This window comes from Cotesia glomerata, linkage group LG1 (genome assembly GCF_020080835.1).
Source record: "Cotesia glomerata isolate CgM1 linkage group LG1, MPM_Cglom_v2.3, whole genome shotgun sequence".
NCBI classification, from domain to species: domain Eukaryota; kingdom Metazoa; phylum Arthropoda; class Insecta; order Hymenoptera; family Braconidae; genus Cotesia; species Cotesia glomerata.
In genome coordinates this window covers 2,399,602-2,424,158 of record NC_058158.1, presented here as the reverse complement: position 1 = coordinate 2,424,158, position 24,557 = coordinate 2,399,602, and the positions used below count along the sequence as shown (strand labels likewise).

General features: G+C 29.4%; 6 protein-coding genes across 8 annotated transcripts in view; 4 read left to right on the top strand and 2 right to left on the bottom strand.

Annotated features, from left to right (window-relative positions):
* The first annotated feature begins 110 nt into the window (after positions 1–110).
* LOC123275318 (centrosomal protein of 104 kDa) lies at positions 111–16,471 on the top strand. 2 transcript variants are annotated; one of them, XM_044743382.1, is made up of 16 exons: positions 111–120; positions 2,637–2,642; positions 9,920–10,176; positions 10,463–10,627; positions 10,888–11,099; positions 11,202–11,385; positions 11,452–11,663; positions 11,737–11,944; positions 12,040–12,187; positions 12,248–12,598; positions 12,670–12,939; positions 13,160–13,373; positions 15,045–15,229; positions 15,312–15,559; positions 15,621–15,746; positions 15,829–16,471. In XM_044743382.1, the coding sequence occupies exons 3-16, from the start codon at positions 10,137–10,139 to the stop codon at positions 15,897–15,899; spliced, it is 2,634 nt and encodes an 877-aa protein (XP_044599317.1). In that variant the 5' UTR covers positions 111–120; positions 2,637–2,642; positions 9,920–10,136; the 3' UTR covers positions 15,900–16,471. The 2 variants fall into 2 exon arrangements, with proteins under 2 accessions (XP_044599317.1, XP_044599316.1); XM_044743381.1 differs by having other exon boundaries at positions 13,142–13,373.
* LOC123275324 (fatty acid 2-hydroxylase) lies at positions 1,431–3,419 on the top strand. Its single transcript, XM_044743395.1, has 6 exons — positions 1,431–1,961; positions 2,054–2,279; positions 2,362–2,522; positions 2,600–2,732; positions 2,799–2,918; positions 2,995–3,419. Exons 1-6 carry the CDS (start codon positions 1,620–1,622, stop codon positions 3,078–3,080), a joined length of 1,068 nt encoding a protein of 355 aa, XP_044599330.1. The 5' UTR covers positions 1,431–1,619; the 3' UTR covers positions 3,081–3,419.
* LOC123275326 (NF-kappa-B inhibitor-interacting Ras-like protein) lies at positions 4,392–7,259 on the bottom strand. 2 transcript variants are annotated; one of them, XM_044743398.1, is made up of 3 exons: positions 6,986–7,259; positions 6,783–6,897; positions 4,392–6,242 (listed from the first exon to the last, which is right to left on the bottom strand). In XM_044743398.1, the coding sequence occupies exons 2-3, from the start codon at positions 6,879–6,881 to the stop codon at positions 5,730–5,732; spliced, it is 612 nt and encodes a 203-aa protein (XP_044599333.1). In that variant the 5' UTR covers positions 6,882–6,897; positions 6,986–7,259; the 3' UTR covers positions 4,392–5,729. The 2 variants fall into 2 exon arrangements, with proteins under 2 accessions (XP_044599333.1, XP_044599332.1); XM_044743397.1 differs by having other exon boundaries at positions 6,783–7,259.
* On the top strand, positions 7,300–9,185 carry LOC123275325 (dolichol-phosphate mannosyltransferase subunit 1). Its single transcript, XM_044743396.1, has 4 exons — positions 7,300–7,539; positions 7,989–8,199; positions 8,622–8,812; positions 8,886–9,185. The coding sequence occupies exons 1-4, from the start codon at positions 7,427–7,429 to the stop codon at positions 9,103–9,105; spliced, it is 735 nt and encodes a 244-aa protein (XP_044599331.1). The 5' UTR covers positions 7,300–7,426; the 3' UTR covers positions 9,106–9,185.
* On the bottom strand, positions 16,472–19,553 carry LOC123275319 (tRNA (cytosine(34)-C(5))-methyltransferase). Its single transcript, XM_044743383.1, has 5 exons — positions 19,369–19,553; positions 17,794–19,280; positions 17,059–17,426; positions 16,817–16,978; positions 16,472–16,733 (listed from the first exon to the last, which is right to left on the bottom strand). The coding sequence occupies exons 1-5, from the start codon at positions 19,432–19,434 to the stop codon at positions 16,573–16,575; spliced, it is 2,244 nt and encodes a 747-aa protein (XP_044599318.1). The 5' UTR covers positions 19,435–19,553; the 3' UTR covers positions 16,472–16,572.
* A 1,665-nt stretch (positions 19,554–21,218) lies between these two features.
* LOC123275323 (NEDD8-activating enzyme E1 catalytic subunit) overlaps positions 21,219–24,557 on the top strand; it is an 8,144-nt gene continuing 4,805 nt past the window's right edge. Inside the window, exons 1-2 of the mRNA XM_044743394.1 lie at positions 21,219–21,699; positions 22,515–22,875. Coding sequence (XP_044599329.1) covers positions 21,452–21,699; positions 22,515–22,875 — 609 coding nt within the window. The 5' untranslated portion in view covers positions 21,219–21,451. The remainder of the gene's footprint in view (positions 21,700–22,514; positions 22,876–24,557) is intronic.

Genomic DNA, 24,557 nt, shown 5'->3' with positions numbered 1-24,557 from the left:
ATGAACATCAATGTGTCATTAAAATCGAACATGTCTATAAATATAAGGCTCACATTGAACTCTTGGTTGTCACCATGCACGACACAAGGTCGATAATTTGTTTTTGCACTTAGCTGTAATGTGTATTAAATAATAATGATAACACATTAAATTTTAAACTAGTTTATGATTCACATGATAAATGTTATTTAAAAAACTATTGGATCTTCGATCTAGGATATCATTTCCAGATATGATATCATTCGTAGTGTTATCAATCGTAAAAAAGATTATCATAGGCGAATATATGTTAGCTAATGCAAAAAACAGATATATACTCCGTGTATGCTTGAAAAAGGTGAGATAAAAATTATTAATTTCCACGATGAGGTGGGAATATTGAAAATAGAGGAAAGCGATGAGTACCAGTAAATCCCGAGGATGATTTTAGGTAATAAAAAAAAAACAACGATGGATATTATTTATAAATGTCAACGATAACAAACGTTAGTCAGCGTTACCAGTCAGTTGAATCTAGATCTCCGGCCAGGATAGTTCGTAAAATAGTCCCACGGTCAATTCGATTTGTTATTTCATTAATATACTTTGTTTAATTTTTTTTGTATCAGCAAATGATTTTTTTTTCTTATCGAATTATTGATTTTAGTGACATTGACTTAGAAGAATAAAAAAAATGATAATTCAAATTGACCGGACATCACGCAACGCATTGTTTGTGTTTGAAAAATAAGTGACAGTGTTTTAAGTGTATCTTTCAATTTATACTTACATTTTAACACATTTTGTCGATTACCTTAGATATAATAAGTATGTTCAACGTATTTATAATTGCCGAATATATATATAAATTCCGAAATTACCAATGATGCTATGATTTAGATAGTAACGCGGCTATTCTTAAAATATTTACGCGCGGAAAATTCACCTCGGCCTTGATTGCACACGTCAGTAGAAGGTTCGCACGGAAGAGATAAAAGATATGTGCACATATTTTCATCTACTAGAAAAACATTATTTTTCAGTTATTATTACAAGCACTTGATTTATTGTCAGAGTGGAATGTTAAAAGGTGTTTAAATAAAATTTATAATGAAAGTAAATAATTAAAATATAATTCAAAGAAAATAAGTTCAAAATAATTTTATAAAGAAGAAATAAAACTGACGTCTTAAAAGTTACTCATTTATTTTCAATGTCAAGAGTAGTGAATTAAAAATAATGATGCATCAAAAACTGACCCTAGAAAATTTTTCAACCAAATTGTAATTTAAATTAATTAAACAAATAGAATTTAAATGAGATTTACAGCAGTTTTCACTTAAAAATATGCTATCTACGTCTCGGTTGAAGTAATTTTTTTTTTATTTTTATTTTGAATTACTTTTCGATTACATGAAAGTAAAAAAAAAATTTATAAAAAATATTTTTAAGAATGCGGTATCTTACTGTTTGAAAGCCACTGTTACAAAAGGAAAAAATTAGCTAAAAATTTAATCTTCTATTGTTTGAATTTTAATCACTTAAAACGTGATCATTAAATAGAAGCAATTGGAAAATGATTACTAAAAGATAATGTCGAAACATTTGTATAACTTCAGTGAAGAGTGCGTTTAATAGTAATGTTCCAAAAACTGATCCAAGCGAACGAATTAATCGATCGGAAAATGATGAAACCGGTAGAAAGTAACTCGAATAATATTTTATTAATCAGAAATAGTAGTAAATTAAATCAAATAAATAGTTCAAGTGAAGATGACCGTGAGTTTATAGTTAAATATCAAGGAAAAACTTATGAGATAAGTAATTTTTTGAAACATCATCCGGGAGGCCGTCAAACATTGAAAGCGTATAAAGGATTGGCGCTGGATAAAGTTTTTAATGATGTTAAACATTCCGAGGCAGCATTTCATTTGTTTAATGAATTTCAAGTCGATAATGAAAGAGCTTACGAAGATATAGAGGTTATTTTAATGAATTATTCTTCATTCATTCTAATGAATTATTTTTTTTAATTTTAATTTAAATTGTCATTTTGTTTCAATTTTAAATGCAGAATTTAGTTGACTGGAATGCTCCACTGTTGAATCAAGTTGGGTTGTTGTCAAATAAATATTGGGGGTGGGTTAATTTACCCGTGAACCGTCCAATACGTCTTTTTGAATCAGATTGTTTGGAAATGCTTACAATTACACCCTGGTACGCGGTACCGCTTGTTTGGATACCGATTTCAATTTATTTTCTGTATCTCGGATTGCTGAAAAACATTTCAGGGCCACTTCGTAAGTTATTAAAAATTTTTTTTGTCTATAGGATAAAAAAAAAAAATAACATATTTATTAATTATTGATTTTCTTCTTTTAGATTATTCAATATTTTTCAAGATACTTGCATTCTTTTTGGGCGTATTACTGTGGACATTAATTGAATACACGCTTCACAGAAGAATTTTTCATTTAAAACCACCAGCGAATTCAAAACTTCTCATTTCATTACACTTTATTCTTCATGGAATTCATCATAAAGTATATTAATTTTTTTATTACCTGAAAAAACAATAAATCGAACAAATAATTAAGTTTAATAATTCTTTTTTTTTTAGGCTCCATTCGATGATCGACGGCTAGTATTTCCACCAGCAGCCGGTATTTTAGTAGCATGTGCTTTCTACCAAATATACAAAATTATTATTCCTTCAACGATAATCGATCTCGTCACTGCCGGAACTATGATAGGTATTTAAATTTAATGACCATTAATATTCATTAAATAATGAATAACAAATCGATAAATTTATTTAGGGTATTTGTGTTATGATCTAATACACTATTATTTACACTACGGAACGCCAAGTTCGCAGAGTTATTTATACGAAATGAAGCGATACCACAACCATCATCATTTTTCACACCACGAATCAGGTAAATAATGTAAAAAATTAATTTTATAATTAAACTTACATATTTTATTGCATCAATTTATGTTTTTTACAAACAGGTTTTGGTATAAGCAGCAAATTATGGGATTATTTTTTCAAAACGCTGATAATTTTAAGGCAATTGAAAAAGGCCATTATTTGGTAATTTATTTTAGAATTAAATTTACTAATTTTTAAATACGTTAGTTTTTTTGACGGGTTCATTTATTTTAGAGGTATTTAGATTTTACGATAAATAAATAATACGTATTTTTTTAAACAAATATCGTCTTCAATATGTCGTGAGCTATTTAATTGTTTTTGAAATGAATATATATTAGGGTGTATAAAAAAAAAAATTTTTTTTCCAAACCATCGTAAAATTTCGCCAGATTACAAAATAAAGACTCTGTCCAAATTTGAGCTCTTAAAATTGATATTTAAAGATCGTGAATTGAAATTTTCTGTTTTCCACACTAAGAAAAAAAAAATTTTGCCCAGAAAAAAATTCCTTGGCTTAAGAATCGTTTAAAATAAATTTTAGTTTTTTGACAAAAGAATATCAATATCTATCATGGTAATAAAATATTGGCATTAATTTTGATAGATTAGCAAATGAATAAGTTCACTTGAATTAAAGAAAAAATAATTCGATTGGTTCGATCAATTCTTGAGACAAGAAAATATATTCTTGAAAATTATCAAGAATATATATTCTTGTGACAAGAAAATTTTCTCAGGAGTAGTAATTTTTTCCCAGTACATTAAAATAACATGGGAAAAATATATTTAAAAAATTTTTAATTTTATATTGAGTCATACAAACTATTTACCGGCTAGCGTAATGTATATTTTTGTAGGAAATTCAACAACCTACAAGTGGTATCTTATGATTTTTCGAAAAATTTACTTTTTCAAAAGTTATTAGAGATTAAGATTGAACATAGTATAAATTGTGATTTCTTCTTACGTCTTCAACAAAACTGTTATCACTTGGATAAAAAGTTTTCATCTATTTTGACGAATATTCAATTCTGACTATAATAATAAAAAATTGACAATAAATTTTAATGAATAAAAAGGCAGTTACACATCTTTACTCCAAATCACTCAACTCTGCGACATACTGTACTCAACATAAAAAATTGAATAACTTTAAAAAAAAAGACAACTTTACTCAATTCATTCACTACTCAATACTAACTTTATTCAACGCTAAGTTTACTCAGTTCCAACTGTATTCACTGTAATCTTTACTCAATAGTATTTTATAAGTGATGGCGCACTTTTAAAAATCTCTATTCAATTTTTTTTGTTTAATAATGTTTACTTTAAATAAATAAAAAAAAAAACTTTACTTAATAATTTTTTTCTTAAAGAATAAAATTCTATTGTTTTACAAACTTTATTCAATGTCAACTTTACTCAATTATATGTAATTTATATATCTATATATAGTAAAAATTTCTTTTTTTAGTTTATTAAATTATTTTATTGGAGTACAGATTGCACAGAGCTGAGAAATTTTGAGTACAGTTTTGTTTTTGCCGAATAAAATATTATTAAATAAAAAAATATTGAATAGAGATTTTTGAAAGCGCGCCGTCACTTATAAAATACTATTGAGTAAAGATTGCATTGAATACAGTTGGAACTAAGTAAACTTAGCGTTGAATAAAGTTAGTATTGAGTAGTGAATGAATTGAGTGAAGTTTTTTTTTTTTAAGTTATTCAATTTTTTATGTTGAGTACAGTATGTCGCAGAGTTGAGTAATTTGGAGTAAAGATGTGTAACTGCCAATAAAAAATAATGAAATTAAGTGTTAATTAATATAAAGTTTTTAACTTTGTAAATTATTAACTTCAAAATCTATCACTATTTACATTGACATGTTAGTGCATAATTTTGTAATTTTTTCTCTCACTTTAATAACATTTTTTATAATAAATCTTAATATTAAGAGCTCAAATTTTTACAGGCTCCTTATTTTGACTTCCTCTGACAAAATTTCACAATAATTTAAAAAAGAAGTTTTTTGGTTTTTTTATACACCCTAATATGTATATTTATTAATTGATAGTGATAAGTTTAACAGTTAAGTACAATATACGTAACAAGTAAAATTTTAAATACTATTCTACTTAGTTTTTTATAAATACAATAAAAAAATTAAAAAATGAATTAAAATTAACAATAAGGAGCAAATTTTATAATTTTTGTACTGATTGTATTCGTTGTGCAAACTCACTAATGTTTATTACTTATGTAAGTACTTTGCCATTATCATAACTTTAAATATAAACGTACCAGTAATAAAAGCTAAATGTACAATAAATGACTTGATAATATTTAAAAAAATAATTTCATTACTCATTTATTTTTTTGCATTAATTTATCAACGAAAGTTTTCGATGCCAAAAGGTCATTTTTGCTATTAAGGCAGTAATAAATAAAATGCTATAAATAAACTTTATTACAAAGTATCAAAAAATAAAACAAACCAACCTTGAACCAAAGTTTTTTCTAATCAACTACCCCATTAAATTTTAATAGATATTGTGCTGACTATGAACTTTATGACTCTATAACTATGTTAAATAAGTAATATGTATTTATTCAATTAAATTACTTATACTGGTACATTTTATTTTTGTCATTAAATGCTTTTATAAAATCAGATCTCATTGCATTAACTGTCAGATCTATTAAAATAAAATATTTAAAGTGTGATAAATAATATATATAATAAAAATTTTTAAAATATATCTCAGTAATGTCCTTTAAAAATTATCAACAAATAAATTTAATAAATAATCATGTCGTTTCAGCTTTGACAGTTTTTCTGCCCATACTCAACTGCGGAAATGAACTTTTGTTTTGTACAGGATTCAATTTTGATGACAAGTAAACAAATGCCTCGTACAAACTATTTCGGTCCAAGACATTTACCTCAAAGTGTTTTATCTTTTCACGTGTGCACCAGTTAATAGCTTTGCTGGCGGTGTTTTCTAAGCTGTCATGACTGGTGTCAGTGCGAGATTTATTTCCTACCACGATTATAATTATCTCTTTCTTGTCTTTATTCTTGTCAATGTCTTTTTTAAGGGGAATAAGAACGTCAAGCGACTCCGGTTTGGCAGTGTCATAAACTAGAACATACCCATCTGCGAAACCGAGGTAGTGACGTGCTAATTGCTGCTGCTGGTTACTCGCGCTGCTCTGCAGCCCTTCTAATCCAGCTGTGTCGTAGAATTGGACCTTTTCTTTAGTTCCCCGGTCGGTTTCAATGTTTGCTGAATAAATATCTTCTATTGTTGGGTGAATTTCCTGAAGAAAAAAATTATAAACAATAACTTAAATCATAAAATTAACATGTCAAGAATAAATTCCAAAAAATGAAAAAATATTCATGAAGAAAATATTTTAAAAAATTAAATAAAGAATTTTTTAGAATATTCATACTCATTTTTTTTTTTATTACAGGTAATTTGCAAATGAAAACAAGTTAATTACTGGATGTCTGTTATTTCAACAATTATATGTAAAATAACAAACACTAGACACTTTTTTGTTTTTATAAACTAATTGCTTATTGTAACAATGTTATTATTATAAAAAAAAAAACGCACTAATATTTGTTGTTCGCATATTTATTAATGTGAAATTTGCCGAGTTATTTTTTTTTATTTTTGGATAAATAAAAACTTTACCGGTTATCGAAAAAAAATTTTTAAAATTGTAAAACAAGTTTTCAAAATTTTTAAGTATATTTTATTTATATAACTTTTTATTAAACATAAATTGTTTACAAAATTTAGTGTAAAATAAAAAAAATAATTGTCTCTTTTTGGTATCATTAATACTTACTGTTTTAGAAGTTACATTTCCATAAATTAATTGTTCTAACATAGCTGTTTTTCCAACACCTTTCATTCCACAAACAACCACTTTTGTTGGTTTGCCCATTTTTTAAAACTATTTTCTATTAATTCAATTAACTTTATTAATTAGCACATTTATTTTTATTAAAAATTCTAGTTTGAACAATACTACTTTAATTTTTAACATACAGGTGAGGTTAATGAAAGTAAATGTATGACAGATTGAGCACTTGACTAGTTATCATTGCTACAGGTACAAATACAACATAAATAAACATCACACTTTCTTATTAACTTTCAAATTAATAAATTCTTTATAAATAAAATAACCTAGAAATACTTGGGCCGAAAATAATTTTTTTGACACGCAAAAAATACATACTTTTCAACTCCCGTTTATTATTTTTATCACAAAACCATATAATCTTGAATATGTAATAGGTGTACTCACGTACACATAAGTACTTACCTACACATTCACTCAGTGCATATTTACAGTATTTACACCTTACACTGGTTCGTATGTTAACAGATGTTAGTTGTTAGTATCGATACGTCAAAAGTCGAAACGTCATCGGCACGATACAAAACACGGGTATAAATAAAAATAGTAAATAAAACACACTTAAAATGGCTACTAAATCATTTGCTAATGATAAATACTCAATTTTATTACCGACTTATAATGAAGTTGAAAATTTACCAATAATTATATGGCTTATTGTAAAATATATGGACGACTTGTAAGTACTTGAAACATAACCTCACTTATACGTACACAAAATCAATGAGAACAGACAGATAAATATAATAATTTTTTTTACTCCAAAATTTATGACATTAAAGTTATCAGTCACTTGATAATTTTTTAATTTTATTTAATAAAACAAATTTTTTCGGAAAAATTATTTAAAACAAAATTGCATTTATAATTTTTTAATATTTCTACATGTCAATATTTTTTTCTTATTCTTTTTGTCATAATTTATTTGTTAAAAAAAATTCTAAGGGCCAGTTTTTAAATTCAAGATAAAATTTTATCCACGATAAAATTATTATTGCCAGTCTATCTAAAAACATGAAATCTATAGATATATATTGGTATCGGATAAAATTTTATCTCGGATTGAAAAACTGGCCCTAACAATCATTAAATATCTGCTACATTAAGTATCATCTAAAATTTTTACAGTGGTTCGCCATATGAAATAATAATTATCGACGATGGATCACCAGATGGTACTCTGGAGATTGCTCAGAAATTGCAAAAACTTTATGGGGAAGATAAAATACTTCTGAGACCTCGAGAGAAAAAGCTAGGACTCGGTACTGCTTACATTCATGGTATTAAACATTCAACAGGAAATTTTATAATAATTATGGATGCTGATTTGTCACATCATGTAAGTCTCCATAATTTATTTACTTCAAAATTTATGTTTGTCATAAAAGATTTTTAATATTTAAAACCAATAATTAAAAATTTATGTTTGAAGATTTTAAAAATTTTCTCACATGTGATTTTTAAAATTTTTAAATAAACTTTATTATGGTACTGAAGATAGCTGACATATGATGATTTCTAAGATTTTTTTTTAACAAATAAAATATAGAAAAAATTTTTTGAAAAATTCCACTTGCAGAGATGTCAAAAAATTATTGTTGTAAGTAAGTTGTAAGAGTCCAAAAAATGACAAATGTCTGCTAACTTCAGTTTTATATTTTATTACTTAAAATTATATAAAAAAAATTTTCTTTACACTCATACTCTTTTTATCATCAAATTATAATTAAATAATTACTATTTGTATCGTTTATATTTCAGCCTCAATTTATTCCGCCTATGATCGAGTTACAGAGGAAGAACAATTACGATATTGTAACAGGAACTAGGTACATAAATGGTGGCGGAGTTTATGGCTGGGATTTTAAAAGAAAGCTCATAAGTCGTGGTGCTAATTTTATTACTCAAATCCTTCTAAGACCAGGAGTTAGTGATTTAACTGGTAGCTTTAGGTACAATTAATTGAATAAAAATTTTTAATAAGTAAAATTTTCTATAACTTTTTAACAATATTTATTATTCCAGACTGTACAAAAAAGATGTTTTACAACGACTGATCGAATCCTGCGTATCCAAAGGCTACGTATTTCAAATGGAAATGATAGTAAGAGCTCGTCAATTTAGTTATACAATCGGCGAGGTTCCTATATCATTTGTCGATCGAGTATATGGCGAATCTAAACTCGGTGGCTCCGAAATAATCCAATTTATCAAAGGCCTTGTTTATCTGTTTGCTACCACTTAAAATTAACAAAAATACTCGATACCAATCATAATACCAATGAATATATGGATTAAAATGCATTCCACCTTTTGTATATAATTGTTATGAATTTGTACAAATAAGTACAATTTTTTAAATAAAAAATTGCGCTTTAAATTTATAAATTTTACTATAAAATAATCAATTAAAATAGATTATTAGTCTAACTAGCAAACTGTATAGTTAAAATTGGCACAGTTTGGTAAATTTTTGACAGGTTCATTCATAAAATAATCACGTGGATTTTTAAAATATTCAAATTAAACGCCTAACGATTTACACAAGGCACGACGCTCTTCGCCGCGCCCTCGTGACGTCACGCAGCCTCCACTTATTGATCCATCAACAGTCGACGGTATAATTTAGTCCAAAAATCAAGGGATGAATGCAATATTATTGCAAGACAATACTTTTACCCTTAATGAAAAAATGTTTGTGGTATCTATTCCAAAGATAATTACAGTAGTTCAAACATACGACTACAATCACTCCTTCTTTCGCTGTTGTGAAAAAAATAATCAATTTTTTTATCATCAATAAATATTAATAGCAAATATAATAAGCGAAAAAAAAATTCAACATCAAACAACGTTGCTGCCTAGCTACCGACTGTATAAAATCTAGTCAAAAAGACACCTTGCAAAATGGTAATGAAAATAAATATAACTTTTAAAAAACATTGAACAAATATAATAATAAATTTTGAGAAGATATTAACAAAATAATGCGAGGGTCTAAGATATAATAGGGAATAGAACGAGAGCCAATGCAGTATTCAGTTGTGGCGCAAGCCTAGCTGTGATCAGACGTCTTATCTGTGCGGGTTGGCTCTGCGCCGGGGTTTATTTGCCAGCAGCACCAAGACACATTTGAGCTTGAAATGACTGTGCCTTTTAAAATTCACGTTTATCATCCGGATAATATCAAATTCATAAAAATAATTTTCATCAATAATTAATTACTTATATAAATTTTGATAAATTTAAGTTATCTACAATATTAAATTCGCAAAGATGCCGAGAAAGATTGAATTCAACGTCATATATGCTTCAAGTAAGTTCACATGATTAAACATTCACTTGTAATTATAATTCAATACTTTTTATTTTTTTTATAAAAAATTAAAATAACCTATTCATTTAAAATATCTGTCAATTCTTGTGTTTTTATGAAAAATTTAAATATCACAAAGAATGTAGATACTAAAAATAGTTGACGTCTGACAGTTTTATATTTTAAGAAAAAAATTATATAAAAATATTTAACTAAAAATTATTTACATTTATTTGCTTGAAATTTTTATCATAAAAAATTAATTTTAAAAAAATTATTTAAACAGGTGAAGATGAAAGACATTCCTGTCTTGAGTTAAACGTCCATGGACCAACAGTGAGAGGATGGCAGAGTGCTCGAAAATGCGGGTATCCCCAGGAATTAATTCTTCGCTTACATGCACCGGCTAAAATAACAAGGATCCAAGTTTTAGCACACCAATATCTGATACGTACGTAAAAAAGTAAACGAAAACGTTTATTTGAATAATTTTTCGATTTCCGGAGTGATAAGTGATTAATTAAGTGTCCAATTTCACACGAGAATAGCCTTGAGCTGATAGATCACGCGAATCTAAAGTAATAGTTTTGTAATCACAAGCTACAATTACATTTCTCTATCTACAATTGCATGATGAAATATTCATAGTTGCTCTAGATTCCGTAATAGAAAATATAAATGGCTGTGAATAATTAAGTTATTATTTTCCAGCGGAAAAATTAGAAATATGGACGACCAAGGAAGAAAACGCCTCTGTCAATACGTCCTTCAACTATTTAGGCTACATAACGTTGTCAGACAATGAATCTACACTTTACAAAAGCCGTGAGCTGAAGAGCGTTGCACTTCCGGAAACGAAAGCCCTGTCATTGAAGTTAAGGCTACACAAGCCTCACCAAAACACTCACAATGTTCACGAGCAGGTTCGTAATTTCGATAATGTAATAAAAGATGACATAAAGGCTGTTGTATTCTTTTGTTAAGATTTATTGGAGTGTATTACTGATAACTGATATTTACTTCAGGTTGGACTTATTGCTATAAATATTATTGGTGAGCCTTGTACACAGGACATAAATAACCAAGATGCTCCTTACAATCCTCATTACACGTCACCTTATGATGATTTAGCTTTTGAAATGTATGTCGATCGTGAAGTCGCTAAAATAATTCGGCAAATGGAAAATAAAAAATTACAAGCTGCTGAAGGTGAGATTTTATTAAATTTATCAATTAGTTTAAATAAATAATTTATAATAAAATTATTTCGAGCAGAAGAAAGATTTGAATATGCGTCAAAATTAAAAGTTTCTATGGAAATACTGAGAAAAGCCGGAGAAAGACTTGGCAAGTATGAGCTGGAAAAAAAGTACGCTATTGCGCTGGAAGATTACGATAAAGCGAAAGCAAAAAAAGCTCAAGCGCAACACTATAGGCAGGAGGTTTATGAAAGCTTAGAAGTTAATGATTTACTCGAAGTCGATGGGGTAAGTCTTAATGACGGTGTTAGTGGGGTGTAAGTAGAAGAGATGGATATTTAGAGAGACGTTAACATTGCAGCCGTTAGAAAAAAATAATGTATCAACGATTGACGGCAAAGAGCCGGCTTCAAGTGACGCTGGGGCGTCTAGCAATACAGTTGTGCCAGAAGATATTTTGTCGCCACCTCGTTTGGTTGTTCCACCGAACCGTGAAGGAGCTCTTTCACCAACTGGTCCTCCGCATCAGCCCCCAGTTTCTCCGCTGCATCAAAAACCTCACAGTCCAGGTAGTTTTGTTTACTTTTAAACTAATTTTTACTTTTAATTAAAATTAATATTTTTTTTTTTTTTTTTTTTTTTTTTTTTTTTTTTTTTATTGTAGAAATTACTGATAGTCCACCGAATGGTGTGTTAGAAAGACAAATTAATAGAAATACTGGATCATTGAGACGAAAGACTAAATCAGCGGGTCCTTCTTTGCGATCTAGTTATGAAGCTTATGAAGAGCGAACTATTCCAGCTCTTCGACAGTAAGTTTAATGATAACTTAAATATTTGTAAATTTAAATTTATTAAATAAATAATTACAGTTCTCATACAAATGAATTCACCCGGGAATGTCACTTGGAAAGTGAAGTAAAAGTAAATTCAAAATTAAATGATCGAGAGAAGAAACAAGCTGCTTTACCAATAACTGTCTTTGGAATGGAGGTGGTGGAAAAATTTTACTCCAAACAATTTATGGACAAAGAAGAAGGACTTATGATGCTGAAAGAAGAGTTAAAAAAATTCGACCCTGAAGTTTCAAAGCATTCGGCGAATAAGACTGCGAGAGCTGCTATTTTACTGTTGCATCGCGCTCTCAGAGACAAAGTGTTCAGTGTATATAGCCTAGCTGCACAATTAATAAGAATTTTTTTCTCTGAGTTTGCCACCAATAGGTAGCCCGATTTATCTCTGTAGTTATTAATTATTTAGTAGCTAACTAAAATTATTTTTCATTTATTTTTAGAGTTTCTTCAACAGAGATAGCTCGTAGTGTAGATAGATTGCTTCCTGAATTGTTAACAAAGTCCGGCGACACAACACCGCGAATTCATAACATGGCAGTACATACAATCTTGAGTATGGCTGATTGCCAGTGCGTCCGAGAGCTTCATATTATTCCAGTCCATTTAAGCCGCCCGATACTGAGTAGTACACATCAAAGATTAGCATTAAGTCGTTTAGAAATGGTAGAGCAGTTAATTCTCAATCATGGTATTTCTACAGACAAGCAGAGGTGATTAGAAATTCATTAACTTTAATTTTAGTATTTATATTTAAATCATTTACTATTTTTCATACTAAATAGCACTTAGATATTTGAGGAATGTTAAATTTAAAAAGTTAAGTAGAATAATTACCAACTTAGATTTAAAAATTTAACATTGCCTCGAAAAATTAATTAGTTGTTAAAACTAGTATGCTTGTTTTCTGAGAAGACATTGTAATTGTTGCAGTGGGTTAACGTGTCGCACATTATCCGACCTTGGTTCTTCCGGATTACTTCATCCAGCAGAAGCTGTAAGAAAAGTTTCTGAAAGAATTTTAGTCCTCGTTTATAAAGTAAATCCCAGGTTAGTTCGCAAACAACTTCCGCCTGATGACGATATTACGAGAAGAAATTTATTGTATCGTCAGTTGTACCACGAATTTGATCGGATAGATCTTCAGGTATAAACTTATCCGAACAAAATAAAATTTCACTGTAAAAAAATCGCGCCAAGTCCACGTTCATAAGACTATTAAGAAAAAAAAATTTTATTTCTTTACAAAAAGATATAAAATTAAAAATTAAAAAATCCAAGTAACCGATATGGTTGTATATGATTTTCAGAAATTAAAAAAAATTTTGTTGTAAATTTAAAAATTAAAAGAAACAATTTTGGAACGTATTTAGTGTGCGTGGTTACGAAATATTTCACTTTTTATGAAATTCCTAAAATCTATCTACTAGGACTTTAAAAAAAAATTGAAGTACACAATGACACACACCAAGTACGTTCCAAAATTGTTTCTTTAAATTTTTAAATTTACAACAAAATTTTTTTTAATTTCCGAAAATCATATACAACCATATCGGTTACTTGGATTTTTTAATTTTTTATTTTATATCTTTTTGTAAAGAAATAAAATTTTTTTTTCTTAATAGTCTTATGAACGTGGACTTGGCGCGATTTTTTTACAGTGAAACTTTATTTTGTTCGGATTTCAGTATTTTTTGTAATTATAATAAAAATTGACAATTTTAATTTAATACATTTCCGGTGGCAAACTATCCCCTTTAAGCTATAGTTCATGTAATAGTATATTACACACCTAGGGAAGTAAAGTAAGAAATGTCTCAGATCACATGTAATTTTTGTCCGAGGCGAAGCCGAGGTCAATAAACATGTGATCTGAGGCTTTCTTATTTACTGCCTGTGGTGTGTATACTATTTTTCTCCTCGACGGAGGCGGAAAGCGGCATTTCCGTTTAGCGCAGCGCGACGAAAGTTGACGCTTTCCGCCCGGAGGTGAGAAAAAGTTATTCTTGCGCTGCCTGGCGTGTGTAATTGCAAGCTGTCAAATATCTTTTTTTGCCCTCCGGGCGGAAAGTGACAACTTTCGTCCCGCTGCGCTAAACTAAGTTGCCGCTTTCCGCCTTCGTCGGACAAAAAAATAGTATACACTCCACGGGAAGTAAATAAGAAAGCCTCAGATCACATGTTTGTTGACCTCGGCTTCGCCTCGGCCAACAATTACATGTGATCTGAGACATTTCTTACTTTACTTCCCTAGGTGTGTAATATACTATTCTCACTTCCGGGCAGAAAGCGTCAATTTTCCTCCCACTGCGCTAAACGAAAATGCCGCTTTCCGCCTCCGTCGAGGAGAAAAATAGTATACACACCACGGGCAGTAAATAAGAAAGCCTCAGATCACATGTTTATTGACCTCGGCTTCGCCTCGGATAACAATTACATGTGATCTGAGACATTTCTTATTTTACTGCCCTAGATGTGTAATATACTATTTTTTCACTGTAGTTTCCCATCTATTATAAGATTAGCATGCAACCTTATATTATTTAGTCTTTGGCCGTCCGCTTTTTTTACATAAGAAAAAAGTTAAAATTAAAATCTAAAAATCTGGGTCGCTATAATTTGTGCTGATTATTTTTAATAATTTTAATAGAAATTATAAAGATAATTGATAATAATCAAGTAATACGCGTAATAAAAAGCATGAACTACTATTATAAAATATCATACAAAAAAAAAATCAAAATAAATTTGAAAAAAAATTTGTAACCTTTTATTTTATAATTTCATTACTTGCTGACAAACTAATTGATATTTTTAGAGGAAAAAAGAAATGGAATCGACGCAAAAATCAACAACTACTCCAACATGTACCAAGTCCATCGATAATAATGTTACTAATTCAACAAAATCACCGTCTCGTGCAAGCCCAGTACAAATTAGTACAGAAAGCTCAACAAGTGTCACGTCACCGTCGGATAACAGCACCGATCACAAAGGCGATAAGTAATGAGCATTAAAATTAATAAATATTTTACATTTAAAAAATTTAGCTTTGTATTATATTAAAAAAAAAAAAAATTTTTAGATGTTGCATATTTTGTCTATCAAAAGGCCAAGGATATTCTGAAGAAGGCCTAAATATACATTACTGGCGCACTTGTCCAATGCTGACACGATGTGAATTGTGTAAACAAGTGGTTGAAATATCGCATCTAAATTCTCACTTGTTGAGCGAATGTGACCAAAGAAACGATTACGTAAAGTGCGATACTTGCAAACAAGCTATTGTCGAAAAATCTTTTTCGGAGCATTCGAAAGATGACTCGTGCACGAGTACGTACTTATAGATGTCTAAAAAACAAATAAGTTACTAATTAAATTAATTATTTTATAGGACCAGTTGAGGGATACGAGCGATGTCCACTATGTAGGATTTTGGTGAATAAAAATAAATGGAAAGATCATTTGATGGGAGAGAACCCATGTCCAAATAACCCAAGGAATAAAAGCAACAAAACATGTATATATTTTATGATTATTTTTTAATATAGTCTTAAATTTTATTTTAAATTAGTTATTTATAATATAAATAATTTTTTTAGGCACAAAATCGCCGTCAAAGTCACAAAATTTGAGTGGAAAAATAACCTCGCCAACCGGGAGAGATTACTAACATTAATTCGATACAATTCACTTTTGTGAATTGTATGAGTTTACCAGAGAACTTAATTCTCGGTTGATTTTTGAAACTTTTTTTTTTTTTTTTTTTTTTTTTTTTTCGTTTTCATTTACAGTTTATATATTTGTTACTCTTGGAATAATGTTTTTCATATTTATATACTTATATATGTATATTAATGTTTTTGATAGTCAAGCCCGTCCTTTAGTGATGAAATTAGTCAATATCCGAAATTATTTAAAAAAGTGTAAAAGTATATACTTATGTAAGAAAAATGATAAAAAAATTTTATGTCCATTGGGATGAATCATTGCACATTTTAAATAAACTTCATTTTTAGATACGCTTAATATTTCCATTACTGCTTAGCAATAATGAAAATTAATAATAGAAAATAAAATTGCCAAATAAAATTAAAATAATATGAACAATAATAAAAATACCTCGATATCCGGCCGAAGCAGTTTAGTTATTTTTATTTGCTTAAGATTGCGAATGACTGAATGATTAATAAAATCAGTTTTCACTATTATTGTTTTAAATTAATAAATAGAATAAACATTTAATGAATTTTAAAATGGATTTATTTTATACACGACCTTAAATTAAAGACACGTGAAAAAAATATAAAATTACTCAGCTCACCACAATAACTTTAAATATACATTTAAGCTACCTCTTCCATCTGTTCGTCTATGGCACCTGAATCTTCCTCAGTAGCCAAGTCATTATTATCAGCTTCGCCTTCGTCAGCGTCAGCTTTCACTGACGAATCGTCATTTTCATTAGCCTTATTAGCAATTCTGTTTTGCTCAAACTTATTTACCTCTGCAATTTATAAAAAGAAAATTAATTATATACCAATTATCAAAAATATAAATTTTATATAATAAAATAAAAATTATAATTACCATATTTTGAACAATCAGCTCCAAGCAGGCGTAAGTAATGTATTGTGTCGCTAATAGGAACGTAGGCTCTCAATGAAATTGTTCCTTTCCATCCAACAAGATTTAATCTCAATGGATCTGGAGAGTTTTCTTCTTCGTACATCAGTACACAACTACCAGCGTCTAAAGAACAAAGTAAATTAATTAAATAAAATTATTAAAAACCGTATATTTGAGAGATATAAAATAAAAATACTTCTTACCAACTGTCTTAAGTCGTTCTTGAGTTTCTTTACTCAGCAGTTCAATTTCTGGAGGCTTTTTCGGGTTATTATTTTGCAAAAGCATTACCAAATCCTCCTTACCAATTTTTACTTTACGATTGTCGCTTATAAACTTGAGAACACTCGGCAAGCCTTCCTGGGCCATTCGGAAAGCACACTTCATGTTTCTGTTATCACATCGGACGAATGTTTTAACTCCCGTATTAATCATTTTGATGTGATGTTCATTTAATAAAATAATATCTCTGATTTCTGGAGAAGTGAAGTAAATATTTTTCTTTTTACCCTCATGACACCTAACGTACAAGCAACGGGGGTCTAATTCATCTGAAATATCGTAAAATTTCCTAGAAAAAAAAACATTCATTAAATATGGAAAATAATAATAATAATAATTTGGTAACCGAAAAAATAATTCGGACCGCTCAGACCAGGACAATTACATCTTTACACAATCTGTCTTAAAATCAAAAATAAAAATTTTTAATTATTATGTCTGCACCCAAAGATGGTATGAGTGCTTATACTGACAATATTGTGGTGAAATAATTAATAAATAAAAATTGAATAGTCTACCATCGAATCGGATTGGGTAAGTTGGCTTAAAATAATAAATGCTCTTTAATAAGTAAAATCACCGATCTTTGAATAATGTTGAATAATAATAATAATGATAATAAATAATAATAAAAACATTAAAAATAAAAAAATTACTTGATAGACCCCCAAACATCTTCTTTATCGTCCTTAAAGAAAACAAAAGGATCTTCACGGTATCCATAAATTCTCTTCTTTTTCCTTTCAGGTTGAGCAGTTTTGTTATCTTGCAGATTACGTTTATTATTGTCATTCTTGTCATCTTCTTTTTCATCCTCTACATCCATACTTTCTTTAGGAATCTCATCTCCATTCTTCTCTTTATCTTGATTCGATCCCTGCGTAGCCGATTCACTTTCCCAAGGTAGCGGTTTAACCTTTTGCAGCAATGCGACAAAAAATCCACCAGTATCCTGATGATGAGGTAATATTCTCATACACCTCTCGAGATGAAATTTGGGAGCATCCTCAGGATTAGGAGGAAACATTTTAGGTCTGATTTGCGTGTGCCAGGTTTCAGGTACTTCCTCCCAAGACTTGTAGAACTTAACGTCTTTCGAACCCAGCAACCAAGTACTGACCCCAGGATTGCATTTAAGTCCAGGTACTAAATCTCTGCCGTCGACTAGCTGGACAGAGTCACCAGTCTCTGCGAGAATACGATGCAAAACAGCTTCATTTTCCACCGGATTCAATGAACAAGTCGAGTAAACCAGTTTGCCTCCGACTGCCAGCATCTCAAGTCCTCGTTTCACGATTCTGTACTGAATTCCATGCAAATTGTTCCCGTTGGCTGGTGACCACTTGGTCCAGATGTCTGGATTCTTCCTCAGAGTCCCGTCTCCACTGCAAGGAACATCAGCGAGTATCCTGTCGAATTTCAAAATTCCTTGAGTACCATCTGGGTTGGTGATTTTATAATTAGGCATAATAGACGAGTCCTGATTGGTAATGAGAATACTAGGACTGTTCAATCGTTTGGCCTGGTGTACAAGCATGTAGCAACGATTGTTATCAACGTCATTGGCAATAACGAATCCTTTTGGTACAACACCCTCATCCGCGTGAATCATTTCAATTAATTGCGCAGTTTTAGACCCCGGCGCGGCACACATGTCCAGAACTTTATGATGCGGCTTGACATCCAGAACCAATGGAGGAATCATGCTGACAACTTCTTGCCTGCTGATATTCCCGCTGCTGGTTTCAGCAATCAAAAAATTGTGCAACTTGAAGTACGCTTCCGAGCGTCTGATGTCTTTACGGGTAAGCTGTAGCTGCCAAGCCAGTTCATTCGGATAAAATGGCAATGACTTTGGTCGCATTTTTTCTGTTTCGTTGGCCACTTCTTTCTCACCCTCCAACTTATTATTCAGAATTTCTTCGAAAAAATCTCCTTTGATGATTTTCAGCAACGCTTTTGCTTCGGTTTGAGACCCGGTAATACGGAAAGCTGATGGCAAGTTTTCCCTTATTGTTGTTATGAACGCATCCCATTGATCATCAGGAATAACTTTCTGAGCTTTATAATAAGTCTCAAAATCTTTGTTTTCTCTGACTATATCATTGTAACGGCCCAGTGATTTTTTGAATTGTCCTGAGTTCTAAATAAACATAAAACAGTTTTTAGACACCGCTACCAAACATAACCAACTAATTGTTATCAAAATAACAATTACATAGAATACTTACTTCTTTTTTTTCTCGTCTTTTTTCAGCAAAATTCTTTTTAGGTTTATTTCTTCTCGACCGACCCATTATTAATTTTTGATCTTTAATTTAAAACTTTATATCCAAATCCAGATAATACACGTGGTTTTGGCGGGCCCAACAAGTGTTTTGGTTTCGATGCAGAAATCCGAAAGACAGTTCAGAATTTTTTTATTTTTTTATGTTGTCAGTGGCGCTCCCTAGATGACTACATATTAATTTTTATAAATATACGTTTTTCATATTCAGCCTGATCTTCATGTAAAGTTATATGTTATGCTGGGACGGCCTCTTTTACCCAGATTCCGATTACACAGATGGCGCTATTACCCAGATCCCTTTGACACATATCCCGATTACGCAGATTGTGATTAAACAGATTTTCTATTACACAGATTACTTATTACTCAGATAACCGATTACACAGAAAATCTTTAACGCAGATCCCGATGACGCAGATAATTTAAATTTTTAAATGATAAATGCCATAATAAAGCCAAGCACTAAAAGTGCCTGAAATTTTTAAATTGCCGCCATCAAAACATGCCGGATGAGCATGTAATCTAGCTATTGGTTGAATTTAAGGTTCAAGGTGTGCACGGAAATGCTACAGTCAGGCGCGCGCTTGCGCGCGCAAATTCAAATTCTAGTTTTATTTTAAAAAAAGCGTGAGGTGCATGGTGTCAATAGTTATAAATATTTTATTGACAGATATGAATAGAGTGATTATCATTTTGATAATATCTTAAAAAGCACCCCACGCTTTTTTTAAAATAAAATACATTTTTTTTATTTACACTATTATTAATTTATATTTATTGAAATTTTTAACACTATTCTTAATTTAAATTTATTTTCTATTTTTTAGTTTGGTTTTCTATAAAAAGCGTGTTTTTACTTTTTTTAAACTATTATTTATTTTTTACTTTTTAGTTTGGTTTATTTATAAAAGCGTGATTTTTTACTTTTTTTAAACTATTATTTGTTGATTATCAAAAATATTCAGGCGCGCAAATTACCCACGGAGAGTTACATACTGACATACTGACATACTGACATACAAGTGAAGCTAATAAAAAAAATAATTATTTATAAATATTATAAATACGGGGAATCAGAGTTCGATTTCGGAGAGCGAGCCTGAGAAACGGCTACCAGAACCAAGGAAGGCCGCAGGCGCGCAGATTACCCACGGAGAGTTACTGACATACTGACAAACTGACAAACAAACAAACTGACATACAAGTGAAGCTAATATAAAGCGTGTAAAAAAAAAGCGTGTAAAAAAGGCGTCATAGCGCTGTCGACTGGCTGTCAATATGGGATTCACCATAAAAATTATGAACTAGTTATTGACTCCCATTATTTAAATATCATAAAGCATACAATTAATTTCGATTATTTAAGTTTATAAATATTTTATATATTGTTAATTAAAAAAAAAATAGATCATATAATTACATGAAAAAATTAATTTAAACTCGGCAGTTAAAAAAAATGCTTTTCTAACCAAAGTTGTTAAGAAAATAGACGCTCGTAAGCTGATTTAATGAATTGGTGCTAACTTTATTTTTTTTTAATAATTAATATTTAATATTTTGAATTGAAAGTGATTTTTTTCAATTTTTTAATTAATTAGAATTTAACAAAAATTTATTTGATCGTTATTCTTATTACAGATAATTAAATATATTTAAAAATAATTTAGGGTGTCAATATTTAGACCCCCGTCAATAATTGGGGCTTTTACCTTATTGACAGATTTAAAAAAATAGAACAAACAAAATACTGTGCAAATTTTAAAAATATTAAAAATGAAATAAAAACACTTGCCGATAATAAAAAATCCTTTTTCACCTAACGCGACTGAACACAATTCCATCTTTTCCGCCATGAATCCTAACCTCTAAAAAGACTTTTGTTTCTTGCATGAGAGCGCGCAAATCAGCACTAACCAGTTTGACAAGAAATTTTCCACCAAAGTTTCATAATATTTTTATAAATCTAGTCTGATACAATAGTAACTTTAAATAATCCAAGTAAGTAGATAAACCAAATAATAAAAATGAATCCAGACCACACTCACCGCCGCTGGAGTCATTTGCGAAAAATCCTCGAGAGATCTGGGCCCTTTTGCCGGCCCGATTTCGAGCCGTCGCCCGACACACTGGAATTCCTCATGGAGAATTGCAAGGTCCTGGTAATCGGTGCTGGTGGATTGGGCTGTGAACTCTTGAAGAACTTAGCTCTGATGGGATTCAGGAAGATAGACGTCATCGACATGGACACCATCGAGCTCTCGAACCTCAACAGGTAAGCCTCGACCTGATGAAAATAAAATTAGCTGACATTTAAAAATTTTTATATTTTTTTTTTTTATGAAAATTAATTAATTTAATAATTTCAATAATTTCATAGCAAAAAAAAATTAACATTTAGAAATTTAAAAAAATAAAAAATGCAATTTTTTAAAAATAATTTTTTAGAACAAATTTTTTTGATGACATTAAAGTTAGCTGTCACTTGATTAATTTTTAATTTTATTTAACAATTGAATTAATTCTAAAAAATCATTTTTAAAAAATTGCGTTTTTAATTTTTTTAAATTTCTACATGTCAATTTTTTTAATATTTTTTACCATAATTTATTTGTTAAAAAAAATTCTAAAAATTATTAAATATCTGCTAATTTTATTATCATATTTTTTTGATAAATAAAATTAAAAAATTGTTAAGTGACTGCTAACTTTAATGTCATTTTTTTTTTATTAAAAAAAAATTTTTTAATTTGTAAAAAAACTTCAAAAATTATAAGTGCAATGTTTTAAAAATATTATGAAATTTTTAAATTTTTTTTTAACAAATAGATTTTTTCCAAAAAATTATTTAAAAAAAATTGCGTTTTTTAATTTTTGAAATTTTTTCTTAAAAATGTCAATTTTTTTTTCTACTTTTTTTTCGCCATAATTTATTTATTAAAAAAATTCTTAAAATTATTAAATATCTGCTAAATTAATTTTCATAAAAATATTTTTTAGTTCTAATTTAATAAATAAAACAAAATTAAAAATATCAGCTAACTTTTAACAGCTAGAAGTTCAATAAATCTATCATTTAATTTTTTACAGACAATTTTTGTTCCGCCACAAAGACCTGGGTTCCTCAAAAGCCGAAGTAGCTGCCAAGTTTATCAACGAGCGAGTTCCAGGATGCTCTGTGACTCCTCACTGCTGCAAGATCCAAGACAAAGACGAGTCTTTCTACCGGCAGTTTCACATTGTTGTCTGCGGGCTGGACTCAATCGTGGCCCGGAGGTGGATCAACGGAATGATCATATCGCTCTTGAACTACGAAGACAATGAACTGGATCATTCTTCAGTGATTCCTCTGGTTGATGGTGGTACAGAAGGATTCAAAGGCAATGCTAGGGTTATTTTACCAGGTCTCAGTGCTTGTATTGAGTGTACTCTTGATTTATATCCACCTCAAGTAAGTGTTAGTTTTATTTCTTCTTTTACACTAATAGAAAAATTTATTTTATTTATTTATTTATTTATTTATTTATATACACCATACGCCTATCGGCATTATACAACAAAGTTTATAAGGTGAATAAGAGAAAAGTTATAAGAGAACTATTAAAATATAAAGTATAAAATTCATCAGAATCAGAAAAAGAGACAGACAAATTATTACAATGTGCATTTAAGGAGGTCCTTTCGCCGCCAATGTAAAATAAAAAATATTAGATTATGAGTAAATTTAATTTTTTTGTAATAGTTAAGGTCCTTATTTATCTTATAGTGAGGTTTAAATTATACTTTACCGGACAAATTTTTGAAAAAATAAAATTTTTAAATGTTAGTATTTGTTCAGAGTCTTACGAGAAAATCAGACGTTTGCAGTATTTCTCGAATTATACTATCAGTCATGGATTAGATGAAGTAAAAAAAAACTAAAAATCAGATTTTCGAAATATTCAGGTTTCTTTTTTTGCAATAAAATCTATCAGTTACCGAGATATTTATTGAGAAATTAATATTTAAAAATCACAAAAAATTCTCAAGTTACCTACAATAAAATAGAGTCAAAAGATTTGGCAACGTTGCGTAGCGCGCGAGCTTCAGACCATTCAATAAATTCAAATTAAACTTTAACGCGCTTATGTTTTTCATGCATACTTATTAGTTAATTTATTGTTAACAAATTTTCATAATTCATAATTGAAAAATAAAACAATAATTAAAAAATACTAGCATTCCTGCCATGAGACATTAGAATGTTATGGTTTTGTGACTAAACATTTTTAATTAATTTATTTATTTACACTGTCTGCAAAAAGTTAAACACGGTTAAGGTTATATTGTGCAAATGAAAATGTAAACAACCGAAATAAAGCGTTGCCAAATCACGGACAGGTTACTAACAGCTGATTTACAACAGTCAAATTAATTTTTGTATTTAACTATTTTTTTTTTTAATTTTAAAAATTTCAACGATTAATGCCTCATATACTATTTATTTTTTAATTTTAGGAATTTTTATGGGTTTTGTATTTTAATTTATTGAAAATTTACTACTACAGTTGTTATGACTCAACTGGAGCGAAAGGACTTCCTTAAGTCTGGAGATAAAAGATTGGAGTATTCCATTGAAGAAATCTTCAATGTCTACATCTGAATGGAGCTTGTTGACTAGATTCGCTGTAATTCTGTTGCGTGGACCGTTGATGATGTAGTTCTTATTTGAGAGAGAAAGGTCTTGAGCAGACGGTTTGTGTCTTAGGTTCTGTTTATTATTATTATTGAGTGAAAAACAATTTAAAACATCCGGGGGGCTTCAATTAGGTCCGGTGGACTTTGAAGAAAAAGATGCAAATCAGCGCTAAAAATTTTTATTTAAAGGGAATAAATTTTTAAATCTAGAAAATTATTTTTTAAAAGCTTAATTATGAATAAAAGCAGTAAATTCTTGATTTATTTATTCAATTTAAATGCCAGGAGGCAAGAGCCAAATGGCTTAAAATTATACATGGTGTGATTAAAAAGGAGAGTACATGTAAAAGGAAACTATAAAACATAGTCATCCATCTAAATATAAAAAAAAAAAAAAAAAAAAAATATAAACCACCATGAAAACCACTGATAGATTTGAGCAATAAAGTTTTGTAC

Bases quoted from the DNA above. Each gene is read 5' to 3' on its own strand.
- LOC123275319 (XM_044743383.1), bottom strand. From the start codon at position 19,434: ATGGGTCGGTCGAGAAGAAATAAACCTAAAAAGAATTTTGCTGAAAAA. The intron at 16,979-17,058 runs GTAAGAAGTATT...TTTGTTCTTTAG, and splicing joins AGAACGACTTAAGACAGTTG to ACGCTGGTAGTTGTGTACTG. The intron at 16,734-16,816 runs GTAATTATAATT...TATAAATTGCAG, and splicing joins AGCTGATTGTTCAAAATATG to AGGTAAATAAGTTTGAGCAA.
- LOC123275326 (XM_044743397.1), bottom strand. From the start codon at position 6,881: ATGGGCAAACCAACAAAAGTGGTTGTTTGTGGAATGAAAGGTGTTGGA. The intron at 6,243-6,782 runs GTAAGTATTAAT...TTTTTTCTTCAG, and splicing joins GAAATGTAACTTCTAAAACA to GAAATTCACCCAACAATAGA.
- LOC123275318 (XM_044743381.1), top strand. From the start codon at position 10,137: ATGCCGAGAAAGATTGAATTCAACGTCATATATGCTTCAA. The intron at 11,664-11,736 runs GTAAGTCTTAAT...TTAACATTGCAG, and splicing joins ATTTACTCGAAGTCGATGGG to CCGTTAGAAAAAAATAATGT. The intron at 15,230-15,311 runs GTAATGAGCATT...AAAAATTTTTAG, and splicing joins ACCGATCACAAAGGCGATAA to ATGTTGCATATTTTGTCTAT.
- LOC123275325 (XM_044743396.1), top strand. From the start codon at position 7,427: ATGGCTACTAAATCATTTGCTAATGATAAATACTCAATTTTATTACCG. The intron at 8,200-8,621 runs GTAAGTCTCCAT...TTTATATTTCAG, and splicing joins ATGCTGATTTGTCACATCAT to CCTCAATTTATTCCGCCTAT. The intron at 8,813-8,885 runs GTACAATTAATT...TTATTATTCCAG, and splicing joins GATTTAACTGGTAGCTTTAG to ACTGTACAAAAAAGATGTTT.
- LOC123275324 (XM_044743395.1), top strand. From the start codon at position 1,620: ATGTTCCAAAAACTGATCCAAGCGAACGAATTAATCGATCGGAAAATG. The intron at 2,280-2,361 runs GTAAGTTATTAA...TTCTTCTTTTAG, and splicing joins AAACATTTCAGGGCCACTTC to ATTATTCAATATTTTTCAAG. The intron at 2,733-2,798 runs GTATTTAAATTT...AAATTTATTTAG, and splicing joins CACTGCCGGAACTATGATAG to GGTATTTGTGTTATGATCTA.